Source organism: Vigna umbellata, chromosome 2 (genome assembly GCF_029865625.1).
Source record: "Vigna umbellata cultivar VRB3 chromosome 2, Vumbellata_1.0, whole genome shotgun sequence".
In the NCBI taxonomy this organism is placed as follows: Eukaryota; Viridiplantae; Streptophyta; class Magnoliopsida; order Fabales; family Fabaceae; genus Vigna; species Vigna umbellata.
In genome coordinates, this window is record NC_142166.1 from 6,152,653 (window position 1) to 6,169,796 (window position 17,144).

The 17,144-nt window shown below is 40.7% G+C and overlaps 1 protein-coding gene across 1 annotated transcript; it reads left to right on the top strand.

The window, feature by feature from the left end:
* Positions 1–3,001: 3,001 nt before the first annotated feature.
* LOC148203269 (uncharacterized) lies at positions 3,002–15,050 on the top strand. The gene is made up of 4 exons (XM_088107426.1): positions 3,002–3,215; positions 8,315–9,423; positions 9,526–11,352; positions 11,655–15,050. Exons 1-4 carry the CDS (start codon positions 3,002–3,004, stop codon positions 15,048–15,050), a joined length of 6,546 nt encoding a protein of 2,181 aa, XP_087963552.1.
* Positions 15,051–17,144: the final 2,094 nt, after the last annotated feature.

Genomic DNA, 17,144 nt, shown 5'->3' on the forward strand with positions numbered 1-17,144 from the left:
ATTGTCAAATGATACTCAAAAGAAGTATAAAAAATGTCATCCCGAGTGAAGTATATTCGTACCCAAAATGTCTACAATCACATAATTCGGAAGCTCCTGACCCATCCCGAGTGATGTATGCTCATTTCACTAAGTCATTACATATCTTTTTTGACACCTATAAATAAAAGAATGCACAAGAAGACAACGAATAAACACTAAGTCATATCATATCTTTTTGACACCATATACAATCATGATTTAACGTTTCAAGTGCTTAAGAAACGCTTTAAATGCTTTAACAAAAAAGAAACAAATACCATTAACGAATGACAAAAAATGGGGTTCAAATTACACCAAGAGTGTATGGAAGAAGGAGAGCAATAGGGGCGCAACAAGGAGAGAATGTACGATGAAATTGGACTGAAGCAATGAAAAGAGCGGAAGAAGGAATGAAACGAAAGAATGACAGAGAAAAGCTTAAGTTTGATTCAAATGAAACCCCGCGCCCAAATTTCCATCGTGACTAAAAAATATTCTAAATCCAATTACAAATGCCACGTAGGATGCCATGTCATCGTCTCAAAATGGCTAAGAGAATTTTGAGATCAATATATATTTTTCTACATATATTATAAAAATCTATTCAAAAAAATATGAACAAACATAAATAGACTGGTCAAGAAAGAGTTCACTCATGTAAACCCCACCTGATAGAGCATTGAGACGGGCAAAGAAAAGTTATGCAAAGAATCTTGATCACTGGTCTAATCTCAACAGGTCAGTTAAGGAAGAGTTCTTAAAAGAATCTTTATCGTCTCAAGCGTCTAGCCTCTATTGTAGGGTCATAGCCTTTCGACTTTTGCAAGTTGGATGTCTTTTATTCCAAGCTCCAAGACTAAGTTCCTCTAGGCTGGACTATAGGTCAACCTCTAAAAAAATCACTCTAGGTAGAGAGCTCTTTTTGTAGCCCATTGTGGACCAATAAGTTACAAAACAGTCATTAAAAATGGTAACGACCAGTGCTTGATCACCGTAACCAAACAACAGGACTGAGTGGTTAGAGGATGGTCGGATTAAATAGTGTGGTCGAACAGTTACGACATGATCGATCAATCACAACGTGATAAGATTAAACTGTGTGACTGACCAGGCACCACATGGTCAGATTAACAATGATAATGAAAAATCAACCTCTTAATTCAGATTAAGGTACATATGTATCATTGTGTCATGATTAGTCACGCAGAAAAGTAAAAGCTCAAAACAACCACTATACATAAAGGTATGAGTGTCAACACTCAATTTTGTCCGGATTTGTAAAAATTGTGTTTTTAGTGTTTCTTTTATTATTTTTCTTTTATTTTACCTTTTGGTTTTATTCTATTTTATTATATTTTTAGATCTTTGCTTTTAATTCAATTTCTATTTTATTTCTTATTTTCAATTTGTTTTAATAGAATTAATTAATTAAAAAAAAAATTAATTAAAAAAAAAATTGAAAAATAAAATTAAAACTGAAAATAATAAAAAATAATAATAATAAAATTGAAAAAAAATGGGAAACATGTCTGGAAGGAGGGGGACAAGGTGGTTACAAAGAATTTTTTTTTCGAAGATTTTAGAGCAGGATTTTGGTTGGGATCGGGAGGAAGAGAAAAGAGATTTTGGACACAGCTCCGGGCCATCATCTTGGATCATCCATTGCTGAGGAGTTTTTCACCATTTTTTTTGGCATCTGAAAGAGAGACACAGGTCAGCCACTCAAGGAAGAAGAGTATTCATTGGAAGCTCAAGGAAGAAGAGTATTCATTGGAAGCAGGAGATTGACCATAGCGGGTGGATTTTCGAAAGGTAAGTAATGTTGCTTAGAGAGTTGTTTGTTTGCCCTTACATATATCTCTCTTGAAATTGCTATTTGCGTATGGTTTGAATACCTTCCACTGTACATGTTCATGGTTGCATCACCCTCCCCACGTCCACTTCTATGGTCTTATTTTTCAATGTCAAGCAAGCTCAAAACGAGGTAGGTTCCATAAGATGTGCCCCCAAGCCTCTGTTCATCTCCAATCATCAATACTGAAATTGAAATAAAAAACACAAAACACACAACAGAAAAATCATGTAACAGAAACAATGGAACAGTGTCTTCATCCTCATTGAACCATTCCATTCTCCACTGGAACCGCTATCCCAACCACATCATCAATTTGCGTTTCCGACACCCTCCACCGAGAACTTCCTCAGTGTGTCACCCCCCACCTGCAGTCAACCAAATTCAGAAACAGTAACAAAAACAAAACCATTCTTCTCTTCCCCTTTCATGGAACCCTTCAACGCTTATGTTCATCTCCAATCCCCAGCAAAATTGAATCCTCAAGCACCAAATACCACCTCTCCAAACACACGCATAAAGTCGAGCTTCTAACTGTTTTTTTTACCATCTCCACGCCTTCGTCTTCTTCCTCACCAAACAACACTCCCGCACATAACAACCCATCATACAATCAAGGAAATAAATGACAGAAAGAGGGAGATATCGGAGGGTGGCGCACGCCGGCAACGGTGGTAGGGGAGTCACAGCGGCACCGGCGCGAGTAGGGGCAAATCGCGGAGGCATCGGTGGCGGTTGGCTCTGCTCGTAGTGGTGAGGTTTCGTCGTAGAGCAGCAACGTTTCTTCCCTCTCGCGCGAAGAAGAAGAAGAGAGGCGAGAACCTGAAGTTGTGGTTGGCGGCGACGGGTATCATTTGCGGCGGCGAGGGCGAGTCCAAACTCGCGCGCGACAAGCGGTAGAAGAGGGAGGGCTTTCACCTCGACCAGGGACGGTTCCGGTGACGAACGCCGTCACGGGCGACACCATGGACCGTGGCTGGCGGCTACCGGTGGTGTGAAGGTTGAGTGGTGATCGTCGTGTGGCGGAAGTGAAGGTCCACGGTTTCTGTTTGTTGAGAGGAGGAGGAAAGGGGACCTCTCGGATGCTGATGGGGTGTGGCGAAATGGGGGAATTCAACCAAACCCCTAATGGGATTAGGGTTTCTGGATAGAGAGGCTTTGGGCCCAGCAGGACTGATTCTTCTTCATGTCGACGCGCATTTCTCATTCACACCCCCTCCTGTTTGGGTTGAAGCCCATTCCGTTTCTGCAAACCAAAGGAGCCTCAATTCCGTTCTGCAGACCCTGTTTTCTCACCCGCGCACCCCATACCATCCTCGGGCCAGTGCTGGGCTTGGCCCAAGTAAACAAAAAAATTCCTTTCTACTTCGCGCAGCTCCTGTTCTCACTTCCACACCCCTTTTAGCTTGGGTTTAGGCCCAATCTTTTTATAAAAGAAAAATGGTTTGGGCACCCCATTTTCTCATTTAGACACTCCCATCTTTTATTTAAACACCATTTTTTTATTTATTTTATTTCATCATTAAGCTTTCCATATTATCTTTATTTTTACCCTTTATTTATATTTAGTAACTCCCCTACTTTCTATTTTTCTATCATTATCTACTTTTAATTAATTAAAAATGAAATAAAAATATTTTGAAAAGGTTTAAGCACACGTGCGACCGCTCGCGTAGGCCTTGTGCTGAAAATCTTTTCCCTTTCTTTTACAAAAGTTAAAAATCAAATAAAAATATTTTGAAAAGGTTTAAGCACACGTGCGACCGCTCGCGTAGGCCTTGTGCTGAAAATCTTTTTCCTTTCTTTTACAAAAGTTAAAAATCAAACAAAAATATTTTGAAAAAGGTTTTAAGCACACGTGCGACCGCTCGCGTAGGCCTTGTGCTAAAAACCTCTTCTTCTTCCTTAAATAAATTTACAAAAATATGTTTTAAAGGTTTAAGCACACGTGTGACCGCTCGCGTCGTCCTTGTGCTAAAAACCTTTTCTTCTTTTCTTAAATAAAATTTCAAAAATACATTTTAAAGGTTTAAGCACACGTGTGACCGCTCGCGTCGTCCTTGTGCTAAAAACCTTTTTCTTCTTTTCTTAAATAAAATTTCAAAAATACATTTTAAAGGTTTAAGCACACGTGTGACCGCTCGCGTCGTCCTTGTGCTAAAAACCTTTTTCTTCTTTTCTTAAATAAAATTTCAAAAATACGTTTAAAGGTTGAACACTCGTGTGATCGTTCGCATCGTCCTAGTGTTCAATATTTTTCTCTCTTATTTACGTAATATTAAACGAGGGTATGAGTGCTCGTGCGATCGTCCGCATCAGCCTAGCACTCATTGCTCTCAAGTCTTCCTAAATAAGCAGATAACAGTATGAGTGCTCGTGTGATCGTTCGCATCGTCCTAGTGCTTAATATCGTTATCTCTCTTTTCAAAAATAATTAAAAATATTTAAATATCATTTTAAAGGTATGAGTACTCGTGCGACCGTTCGCGTCGGCCTAGTACTCATTACCTTCTTTTTCTCGAAAATATTAAAAACATAAAAATCTCCAAAAATTAAAAACATCTGTTTTTCAAACAAACAAACAGTCTTTCAAGCTAGAACTACGTAACCCTGATTTCTCATTTTGAATGAGAATACGTAGGAGCAAGGTCAATCCTTGTCGGGCCCAAAAAAACTAAAAAATATGTTTTGTTTATTTAGAATTTTATTTTAGGGGATAATTAAACACTTTGAAAAACCACATCATATTCGTGCATTTAGTTAAAGGTACTGCCTTAGGGCAGGCGTTGTAGGGTGCTAACACCTTCCCTACACGTAACCGACTCCCGAACCCAGAATATGGTTTTCGTGGACCGTGCTTTATCATTTTATGGTTTTTCCGTAGTTTTCCATAATAAACTATGGTGGCGACTCCAAAATCTCTTTTCGAAACCCGTTTCTTTTTTTGGATCGTCGTCCCGTCGCGATTCCGGTTGCGACAGATGGCGACTCCACTGGGGACGCTTAGAGAGTCGAGCCATTTAATTAAATGCGCGAATTTGGTGTGGTTTTGCTTTGTGTTTTTCTTTCCCTTTTCTCTATCTATGTGTGATATTTGGAATAACTGCAATAACTGTGGAATATTGAACCCTAGGGTAGACAATATGTTTATATCTGCCTGGGAATTTTTCTGGTTGTTTTGCAGGTGAGGGTTTGGGTGTGCATAATTTCCTCCCTTCACACACACACTTTTGGCATATCATGAGTGGGGCCCTATACCCGGGTCTGAGTGTAGCTTAGAATTAGAGGAGTTGTGTAGCGGTGTCACTCTGGGATGTACTTCCTGTTTGGCTATCGTGAGAACTCCAGCTAGAGTCTGTTCTCTTCATATGTGTTTCTACACCTAGTTGATTACTCGACTGTTGTGGAAATGCTATGAAGGGGGCCATAGCTCTAGTGACCTTTGACCTTTAGGTTCAGGAAATCATCCTTGTGAGATTGCATATACTTGACCTTGAACTGAAAGCAATGAACCTTTGGTAGGGCACGAAGGGAGGAATATATGCTTCTGTAACCCTCACGCTGTTCGTTTTTTTTATGATATTACATTTCATACCATGCATGTGTTTTGTTTTGTCATGTTATTTATTATCATGCATCATATTCATACATCATTTAGTAACATGTTAATTTTAAGGGAAATCACAGGTACCTACTTGACTTCATACGAGATGGATGTTAACACAAGATCCGATGCTACACAGCACACCGACTCTTCCGATTTAAGAAAGAAGTATAGTCTAAGGACCCATGTTGGAAATTTGACCGGGCTGATAAACTTGGGCAAAAGGCTTAAGACGATAAAGAGAGAAACCTTCCAGAGAAGATATGGAAATTTGTTGAATTTAATGGAGGTTGAAGTACAAATACCCGCTATCACAGCCTTGGCACAATATTATGATTCTCCGCTTCGATGTTTCACATTTCAAGACTTTCAGTTGGCGCCAACCATAGAGGAGTTCGAGTATATCTTGGGTTTGCCACTGGAAGGCACCACTCCCTACCAGCATTTAGAGCATCATGCCTCTATACCCACTATTGCTACCATCATGAAATTACATCCCAAGGAGCTTGAAGACAGGATGATGATGAGGAATCAAGTGCATGGGTTATCACAGGGATATCTAGAGCAGTATTTACATCACCTGGCTGATAAAGAGGATTGGGAAACTTTCATAGATGTATTAGCCCTTGCCATATATGGCATCGTCTTGTTTCCCAAAATAGAAGAATTCGTGGATTATTCCGCGATAGACGTCTTCGTGGCGAGTAAAACTAGATCAGAGAATCCTGTAACAGCAGTTCTTGCGGATGTTTATGGGACCTTGAGTTTTTGCCATGAGAGAAAAGGAAAGAAGATTCTTTGTTGCTTACCGGCGTTGTATACATGGATGACAACGCGCGTGTTTAAGGAAATGGTCGACGTTAAGAGTCTATCGGAGACTTTGTCACACCAAGGGCTTAAAGGTAAAGGAGGAAACGATTGGGCCCGATTCCTTGCCGGCTTGAGCGAAAGAAGTATAAAATGGCGCCTTCCTTGGCTTGGAAATAAACTGGCTATCCAACATTGTGGTAGTTTTCCTAATGTGCCTCTCATAGGTGCCCGGTACTGTATAAATTACAACCCTCTTTTGGTGCAAAGACAATTTGGGCATCCTATAAAAGGGGCACCTTCATCAGATTACCTTGCTACCCTATTCATTTATTACGAAGACGGGCATTTCATCGAACTGTTAAGAAAAGTTAAAAGCGCCTGGGAAAATGTTGTTCGAGCAGAGAAGGACTTGAGGGATGGAGTAGTGGATAGCAGTGTTAGATATCACACCTGGATTCTGGAGAGAGTGAAAGTAGTCAAGCTGCCTTTCAAGCCGATCAAGGATCAATCAGCTAGTGAAGGACCATCCCAAGCTCCAGAAAGTGAAGAGGTGCAACAACTAAAAGCTGAGATGGAGAAATTGAAAATTAGGAATGCTAGGTTGGAAAACGAATTACAAAGGGCGCGTAATGATCTTGTGGATATGAAAAATGATAATGAAGAAAAGTCGCGGGCTTATGAAAACCTTGTCAAAAGCCAGAAGGCTGAGAGGGATTACACATTTCGAGTGAAACAGGATCTAGCTGCCGCGAGTAAGGAATTATCCATGAGGGTAAATGAGAAGAAGGTGGCTTTAGAAGAGGGAAAGGAGTGGAAACACCTCTACGAAGAAGCCAAAAGAGATAAACGAGAAGCCCTAAAGAGATTAAGAGAAGCGCAGATTCAGATAGAAAAAGCGGGGCATGAGATGAAAGAGATGGCCATGTCGTTTGAGGCGGATATGAATAGGGAGCGTTGGAAGCTAACGGAAGCAGAGGAAGAGCATCGAACTCTGATAAAACAAATGGAGGAATATATCGAGGAACAGGAGGAGCGATGGAGGTCGATAGATTTTGAAGAAAGGCATCAGGCCTTGATAAAGCGAATGGAAGAGCACATCGCCGAGCAAGAAATGGCTGTAAAGCACTGGAAGGAAAGATTCTCTCAGTTGGCTGCTTTGGCAAACGGGGCAATTGAAGACATCCCCAGGATGGTGTCGAATGCTGAAGCAAGCACTCATTTTTGTAACTCACCAGTGGAAATAGAATTGTTTATTAATCATTGTAAATGGTTGGTGGGAGAGATGAAATCTTTCATTGCCCGGGCGCGGGATTGATGTACATCGGAATTATATGTTTTGTTACTTAGACGATGTAATGGATCAAATTTTCTTTAAATGAAAGATAAGGGATGTTTGTTTGGTATCGGCTTGTGTTAATTTTCCATCAGTATTGTCATCGTTATCCTGTGATTTCCACTTATCACTAGCATGCATCATGTTTTCTTTTGTTTTGCATTTTTCATCCTTATTTAATTTAATTTAATAAAAAAAATAAACAGCAGTACAAGTGAGAAAACAACGGCAAATTTTCCACGACATCCGTACAGGACCAGAGCTAACTCGAAGGTCATGGAGAATTGGGAGCAGTCACACGAATCTATTAAGGCCGATGTTAGCCAGTTGAAGGATCAAATGGCCCAAATTTTGGCGGCTCTCGAAGCCCTGAAGACTACGGGAGGGGCGACGCCTGCGCAAGTTGAGGGAAGTGCTCATTATTACCCTCCGGTGTTCAGTTCTGGGAGCCAATCTGTTCCGTTCCCAATGTATGGATTACCTCCAGGTTACACCCCACCGGTGGGAGAATACACAGAAGGGGAGCAGACTTCATTCTCTTTCCCTACCACTGCCAACGTACCGCCGATCAGTATTCAGGGACCTGTTGTAATGTCCGCGCCCATGATAAATGAAGGAATGCATGCAAGCATGTCTGATGGAATACGAGTAACTCCGGTGCCGCCTGTGATTACCGGAGAGGGCTTTTCTACAGGGGCTGTACCACATACCTCGTTTCAGGGGGTAACTAGTAATGTTGATGGGGCGAAGGATAAACTGGAGAGCCTAGAGGCAAGATTGAGGGCTGTGGAGGGGTACGAAAGTTATGGATTTGGGGATGTTGCCAGATTGAGTTTGGTTCCTGGCGTCAAATTACCACATAAGTTCAAGGCACCAGATTTTGAGAAGTATAAAGGAAATACATGCCCAAAGAGCCATCTGACCATGTTTTGCAGAAAGATGGCTGCATATGCTTATGATGAGCAGCTGCTCATCCATGTTTTTCAAGATAGTTTGGCTGGAGTGGCGTTAAATTGGTATACCCATTTGGAGCCGGCTCGAATTCGTTGTTGGGCAGATTTGGCTGATGCTTTTGTGAAGCAGTACATATACAATACACATGTTGCGCCAGATCGTTTACAACTGCAAAACATGTCGAAGAAAGACAACGAAAGTTTTAAGGAGTATGCTCAACGGTGGAGGGAATTGGCTGCACAAGTTGAACCACCTTTGTATGATAAAGAAATGGTGGCAATGTTTGTAAATACGCTCCAACCGCCATTTTACGAACATATGGTGGGAAATGTATCTTCAAATTTTGCTGATATCATTGTGATAGGTGAACGAATAGAGATCGGGTTGAAAAATGGGAAGATTGCATATGGCTCGTCGGTGGGTGCAAACTCCAAAAAACCCAATTTCAACTCAGGAAAAAGAAAGGAGGGAGATGTGCATGCAACATCTGCAACTCCCGTGTGGAGAGGTCAAGCTCCCACCCATAACTATCGACCATACTGGGGTCAACATCCACATGCAGCTAACGCGTCATTTGGTCATCAAATTAGGCCTCAACAACAACCGGGGTACTATCAACCACAATACATCCCGACGAATAATTGGAGGGGAGAGGCAAATGTAGGTTCCAATATGAATGCGGGTCCCAATACTTATCCAAGAAGGAACCAAGAAAGAAATTATGTTAATTTTACTCCAATTCCTACAACTTATACGGAATTATTGCCTCAGCTTATCAAACAAGGGCTAGTTGTCGTTTGTCCCTTGAAGCCTTTGCAGCCTCCGTACCCAAGAGGCTATGATGCAGAGGCAAAGTGTAGTTATCATGGAGGGGCCGCTGGTCATTCCACTGAGAGGTGTCTGGCTTTCAAGCATAAAGTGCAGACTCTAATTGATTCTGGGTGGTTAAAGTTCCAAGAGGATAAACCTAGTGTCGAGTCCAATCCTTTATCTGGGCATGGAAGTGCTTCGACGAATGCTGTCGAAGTGAAAGAACATGAGCTGGTGAGAAATGTGAAAGAAGTTAAGAGCTCTAGGAGGTTTATCTTGGAGGCGTTGCTGAAAGTGGGTATCTTGAAGGGTGATTATGATGAGAGTATGGCATGCGCGCTCCACCCAGAGGCTGAGCACTCTATTGAGGAGTGTGTTGAATTTGAAGAAATTCTGCAAGACCTGCTAGATCGTGGTCTGATGCAGGTATGCTACAAGAGGGAAGAGGGTGAAGTATTTGCACAAACTGGTGATGAATCCGACATGATTGTACCAGAACCATTGGTGATTCGTTTCACTAAGACTACCTCTATTCCACCAACTCAAGGAAGGTCGCCTGTGGTTATCCATGTACCAGCCCCTTTTCCTTACAAGAACGAAAAAGCCGTCCCATGGAGATATGGGACGCATGCGTCAGGCGAAACGCAAAGCGTTGATCCTGTCGTCAAAAACATATCAGGGATAGGGGGAATGACTAGGAGTGGTCGAATTTTCACATCACCTGAGTTGGCACGAGAAAGGGTTAATGATAATGAAGCAACGATAGCCGCGAAAGCAAAAGAATTCTTAAAGGGGAAGGGGGCACAGACAGAGGAAATCCCCGACCAGGAAGAGAAGAGAGAGGTTTCTGAAGAGGAGGCTATTGAATTTTTAAAATTCATACAACAAAGCGAATATAAGGTGGTGGAACAGTTAAACCGTATGCCTGCTCGCATATCCTTGTTAGACTTGCTCATGCATTCGGCATCACACAGAAAGTTGCTAATGAAGATACTCAGTGAGGCTCACGTGGAGCAAGGTATTTCATTGAATAAATTTGAGGGTATTGTTGGCAATATTGTTGCTAATAATTATCTCACCTTTACGGATGAAGAGATACCTGCTGAGGGAAGAGGGCATAATAAGGCTCTTCACGTCTCTGTGAAATGCCTGGACCATGTTATGGCGCGTGTTTTAGTGGACAATGGGTCCTCCTTGAATGTTATGCCGAAAGCAACCTTGGAAAAGTTACCTTGCGAAGGAATGCATATGAGGCCAAGTTCAATGATTGTGAGGGCGTTTGATGGCAGCAAAAGAGAAGTGATGGGAGAAGTGGATTTACCAATACAAGTTGGCCCATGCGTTTTTCAAATAACATTCCAGGTTATGGATATCCTGCCAGCTTACAGTTGTTTGTTGGGACGCCCATGGATCCATTCGGCTGGAGTTGTGCCTTCTTCATTACACCAGAAGTTGAAGTATGTGATGGGAGATAAACTAGTGATAGTATCAGGAGAAGAGGATCTTCTGGTGAGTGGGCCATCATCCACACGATACATCGAAGCGGCTGAAGAAGCTCTCGAGATAGCCTTTCAATCGTTGGAGATTGTGGGAAATGCTTGTGTGGAACAGTTTCCAGTAAATCCTCGTTTATCATGTGCTTCTATTATGATGGCTAAGATTATGATAAAAGAGGGCTATGTATATGGGGAAGGTTTGGGCAAATATCGGCAGGGGCGAGCATTTCCTCTGGAAATCGTTGAAAACAAGAACAGATATGGCTTGGGGTACAAACCTACTAAGGAAGACCGGAAAAGGATGATTGAAGAAAGAAAAGAGCGCAGTTTGGCCCGTGCAGAAAGACGAGGGCCCAAAGAGAGCAAAATTCACATTGTTGACATCAAGGAAAGCTTCCGCAGTGCTGGGTGGATCAATGCTGACCAAATAGCAGCTGTGGAGGATGAAGAAGGGCCTCAAAGTTCGAGCTTTGTGTGGGCTTGCTCCCCTGATACTCAACTCAACAATTGGGAAACACTGGATTTACCTGTGATGCTTAATGTGAACAAAATGTAATAGTTTTAATTAAGCTCATAGTTTCGATTGGGGCTTTAGAACTAAAGTTTTGCGGATTGATTCTTTTTACTTTTCACTCAGCGTGACAATAAAGTTGCATTTCATCATCATTTGGCATTTTTTGTTTATCTTATTTATTTATACTTTTTCATAAATTTAAATGATGCAGATGTGACAATGATTGTTTTGAAAATAATGATATCAATGTTCCTAATTTTGAGCACCCTATCAATAATACGGAAGATGATTTCGAAGATGATGTGGAACCCTCTCCAGAACTGTTGAGATTAGTGGAACAAGAATCTAAGGAGATAAAACCCCATCAGGAGGAGATTGAAATACTTAACTTGGGAGAGAAGGATGAGATAAAGGAAGTGAAAATCGGTACTAGTATGAAAACGGAAGTGAGAGAAAGATTGCGTGCCCTATTGAAGGAGTTTAAAGATGTGTTCGCATGGTCTTACAATGACATGCCGGGTCTGGATACCGATATTGTGCAGCATAAGCTCCCACTCAAGCCAGAATGCCCTCCAGTCAAGCAAAAATTGAGAAGAATGAAGCCGGAAATGTCACTAAAAATTAAAGAGGAGGTCCAAAAGCAATTTGACGCAGGATTTTTGGCCGTGGCAAGATACCCACAATGGGTAGCGAATGTTGTACCAGTGCCTAAGAAGGATGGGAAGGTTCGAATGTGTGTTGACTATCGTGATTTAAATCGTGCAAGTCCGAAAGATAATTTCCCGTTACCACACATCGATACTCTGGTTGATAATACGGCCAAATTTTCGTTGTTTTCGTTCATGGATGGATTCTCGGGATACAATCAAATTAAAATGGCACCGGAAGATATGGAAAAAACGACCTTTATCACGTTATGGGGAACATTCTGCTATAAGGTTATGTCTTTCGGACTCAAGAATGCTGGGGCAACATACCAAAGGGCAATGGTGACACTTTTTCATGATATGATGCATAAGGAAATTGAAGTTTATGTGGATGACATGATTGCAAAATCGGAATCAGAAGAGGAGCATATTTTCAATTTAAGGAAATTATTTGAGAGACTGAGAAAGTATAAACTCAGATTAAATCCTGCCAAATGCACGTTTGGAGTAAAGTCTGGAAAATTGTTGGGCTTCATTGTTAGTCAAAGAGGGATAGAAGTTGATCCAGATAAAGTAAAAGCGATAACGGAAATGCCTGCGCCCAGAACAGAAAAGGAGGTTCGAGGGTTTTTGGGAAGATTGAATTACATTGCTAGGTTCATCTCCCAATTAACTGATACTTGTGAACCAATGTTCAAGTTACTACGGAAAAACCAGGCCGTGGTCTGGAATGAAGATTGTCAAGTTGCTTTTGAAAAGGTCAAACAATATCTGCAAGACCCTCCTGTATTGCGTCCACCTATGCCAGGAAGACCGCTCATTTTGTATTTGACCGTATTGGATAATTCAATGGGTTGTGTATTGGGTCAGCATGATGAAGATGGGAAAAGAGAGCATGCTATATATTACTTGAGCAAAAGATTCACAGATTGCGAACAACGATATTCGTCGTTAGAGCGAACTTGTTGTGCACTGGCGTGGGCTACTCATCGCCTAAGGCAATACATGTTGAGCCACTCTACTTGGTTGATATCCAAGATGGATCCTATCAAGTATATTTTCGAAAAGCCTGCTCTCACTGGAAGGATAGCTCGATGGCAGATGCTATTGTCAGAGTACGACATTGTATATGTTACTCAGAAATCTATCAAGGGTAGCGCTTTAGCGGAATATTTAGCCCATCAACCCATTAGTGATTATCAGCCAATGCAACCTGAATTTCCTGATGAAGATATCATGGCTTTATTTGCTGAGAATAAAGAGGACAAAGATGAAAAAGCGTGGACGGTATTATTCGATGGGGCCTCGAATGTAATGGGGCATGGAATAGGGGCAGTGCTTATCTCTCCTAAGAATCAATACATTCCAATGACGGCAAGGTTGTGTTTTAATTGCACGAATAATATCGCAGAATATGAAGCCTGTGCCATGGGAATTCGAGCAGCTATAGAGTCTAAAGCAAAAATTCTAGATGTATATGGAGATTCAGCTTTGGTCATCCATCAATTGAAGGGAGAATGGGAGACTAGGGATACTAAATTAATTCCATACCAAGCTTACATCAGGGGATTAATTGAGTATTTCGATTCCATCACGTTTAATCATATACCGAGAGAAGATAATCAATTAGCAGACGCATTGGCTACCTTGTCATCGATGTTTGAAGTTGATCAAGATGCAGAATTGCCAATGATTGAAATGAAGAGTCATGCAAAGCCAGTGTATTGTCATTTCATCGAAGAGGAGGTAGATGGTAAACCTTGGTACTTTGATATCAAGCATTATCTTAGGACCCGAGAATATCCAGAAAAGGCATCAGAAAACGACAAAAGGGCGCTAAGGAGGTTGGTTGGTAGTTTCATTTTGAGTGGGGATATTCTATATAAGAGGAATCATGACATGGTTCTCCTTAGATGCGTAGATGCAAAAGAAGCCGAGCTGATACTAAAAGAAGTACACGAGGGTACATTTGGCACGCACATGAATGGGCACTCAATGGCTAGGAAGATACTGAGAGCGGGGTATTTTTGGTTGACTATGGAAAATGATTGCTGTACACATGTGAGAAAGTGTGAGAAATGCCAGGTATACGCAAGTAATATCAATGTTCCACCCACGACCTTGAACGTGTTGTCTGCACCATGGCCCTTTTCGATGTGGGGAATAGATGTCATCGGAGCTATAGAGCCAAAGGCGTCAAATGGACACCGTTTCATATTAGTCGCAATCGACTACTTCACCAAGTGGGTTGAGGCTGCTTCTTATGCTAATGTGACTAGAAAGGTGGTGACCAAGTTCATAAAAAGGGAGTTGATTTGCAGATACGGACTCCCTAACAGGATCATCACTGATAATGCCACTAACTTGAACAACCAGATGATGACAGAGTTATGTGAGGAGTTCAAAATTCATCATCTTAATTCTTCTCCTTATCGTCCAAAGATGAATGGAGCAGTAGAGGCTGCTAACAAAAATATCAAGAAGATTGTGCAGAAAATGGTGGTCACGTATAAGGATTGGCATGAAATGCTTCCTTTTGCTTTACATGGTTATCGCACTTCGGTACGAACATCGACTGGGGCAACGCCTTTCTCGCTTGTATATGGAATGGAGGCAGTACTTCCGTTTGAAGTGGAAATTCCGTCCTTACGAGTTTTAATGGAAACCCAATTAGAAGAGGCGGAGTGGGTTCAAGCTCGTTTCGACCAGCTCAATCTCATTGATGAAAAGAGACTAACAGCAGTATGCCATGGACAATTGTATCAAAGAAGAATGAAGAAGGCATTTGACAAAAAGATACATCCAAGAGAATTTCATGAAGGTGAGCTGGTGTTGAAGAAGATCCTACCTATACAAAAGGATCATAGAGGCAAATGGACTCCAAATTATGAAGGGCCATTTGTAGTGAAGAAAGCATTTTCTGGTGGGGCACTAATTCTCACGAGAATGGACGGAGAGGAGTTACCATTGCCAGTTAATTCTGATGCAGTAAAAAAGTTTTACGCATGATGATTCCGTGATAGTGGTTGCTATTAAAAGGATGTTGATATTATCTTCAACGCTTATTGTACTCTGTGTTTTATTCAATAAATAAATTTCACGTGATTTCATTCATATTTTGGTTGTTTGCATTCCATCTGAAATATTGCATGTCACGCTGAGCTGTTAAGTAGTCAAGTGAAAATGAAAATGAAAATAAGTAAACGCGTGTTGATAAAAGCATCACAGGTATATCAGGTTGGCGAGCTCGGTCCTGGAGGATGTCGGAAAAAAAAAAAAAAGGGTTACATGTTGAGTTTGTTGTTAATAAAGTTGTCAAAGACATAGTATTTTTGAAAACAGTTTTGAAAAATACCGTTGGTGAATACTTCCCTGATTCAAGGTTTTGGGTGTAACCGGGGTTCTTTTCTTGATAAAGCATCTGCATTCACATTACTTGAACCCTAACTTATTCGTTTCTCACAAGACGAAGGATTTCGCCATATGCCTAATATTGGGGCAGTTTTCATCATGTTACATACCACCGATAATCCATTGATTAGGGAGATATAAAAAAAAAAAAGAAAAAAAAATGAAATTGATGTGTCAAGCACTACATAGTTTAGTTTCAGGTTTAAATTCAAGAGAAAGTCAGACAAACAAGATTCGGGGTGACGTGTGGCCGTTTTTCGTTATCCAATCGTCAAAAAACAGTTCATCCAATTGCACCCCTTTTGAGCCAAAATTCATAATTGTTTTCATCACCCTAGACAAGAATCATTAGCATGTCGACGTCAATTTGAAAGGGTACATCACAAGCATCCAAAGTTGAGAAAAAATGAATGAAAGGGGAAATATCATAAAAGACCACAACAGGGGCAACGAAAAGAATGATCCAAAAGGAAAGAAAAAAAGAAAAAAAACAACAACAATAAAATATGCTTGAAGTTCAAATCCCTAAGGACAATTGACTGGGCACCTTGCAAATGATTCTTGTCTGAAGATTTTAACCGTCAAACAAATTATTTGGGCCTTTATTATCCTTTCTTTCAAAACCCTTTGTCCTCTAGCCACGGTACAAGCCCATAAAAGTCCACACTGACTGAGGACTGTTGGTCCTAATCTTTCTCATGAATTTGACTTTGAAACAAAATGATGTGGTGAACGACATAATTCAGTGTTATTTTCAAAAAAAAAAAAAAAAAAAAAAAAAAAAAAAAAAAAAAAAAAAAAAAAACGTCTCCCTGTCAATCGAAGATCATCCAATTTGGGGGAATCCTTCATACCCAAATCTTTTTACTTTTCCATTGTGCAAAACTGGGGCAGTATGGGAGCACAACATGTTAATAGCACTTTTCCCCAAAGGAGAAACACACATGCGTTAATCATTATTCATTTGCTTTTCATAACCATTCTTCCACTTTCTACAGGGTTCAAGTTAATTTGGATTGCAAAAAGCGATAAAAAGAATTTTAACTCAGGGTTACACTTTCTGCTCGTCAAAGGGTTCTATACCTATCAACGTTGTTTTTAGGAATGCGTTTTGAACGTACATTGTGTTTGATGACAATATTAACAATGGATTCCAAGCATGGAATTTCAAAAAAAAAAAAAAAAAAAAAAAAAAAAAAAAAAAAATGATGAAAAGCGAGAACAAAAGAAAAGAACAAAATGAAAGTCTCATGTGTCTATGCATTCATGCATCATCATGACATAACATCATCTCAGAGTAAGCGAAGAGAATTGTTTGCAAAATCTTCGTGTTTAACTTGGCATTTATCAACTTTTCAAAGCTACAAATCAAGGTTTTAATTTTCTGTTATCGACCCTCTGCATGGCAATGGTCGGGTTTAAATTTCTGTTCTGTGAGTTTGGCCCTCTGCGAGGCAATGGTCAAATCCAGGTTTTAATTTTCTGTTATCGACCCTCTGCATGGCAATGGTCGGATTTAAATTTCTGTTCTGTGAGTTTGGCCCTCTGCGAGGCAATGGTCAAATCCAGGTTTTAATTTTCTATTATCGACCCTCTGCATGGCAATGGTCGGATTTAAATTTCTGTTCTGTGAGTTTGGCCCTCTGCGAGGCAATGGTCAAATCCAGGTTTTAATTTTTTGTTATCGACCCT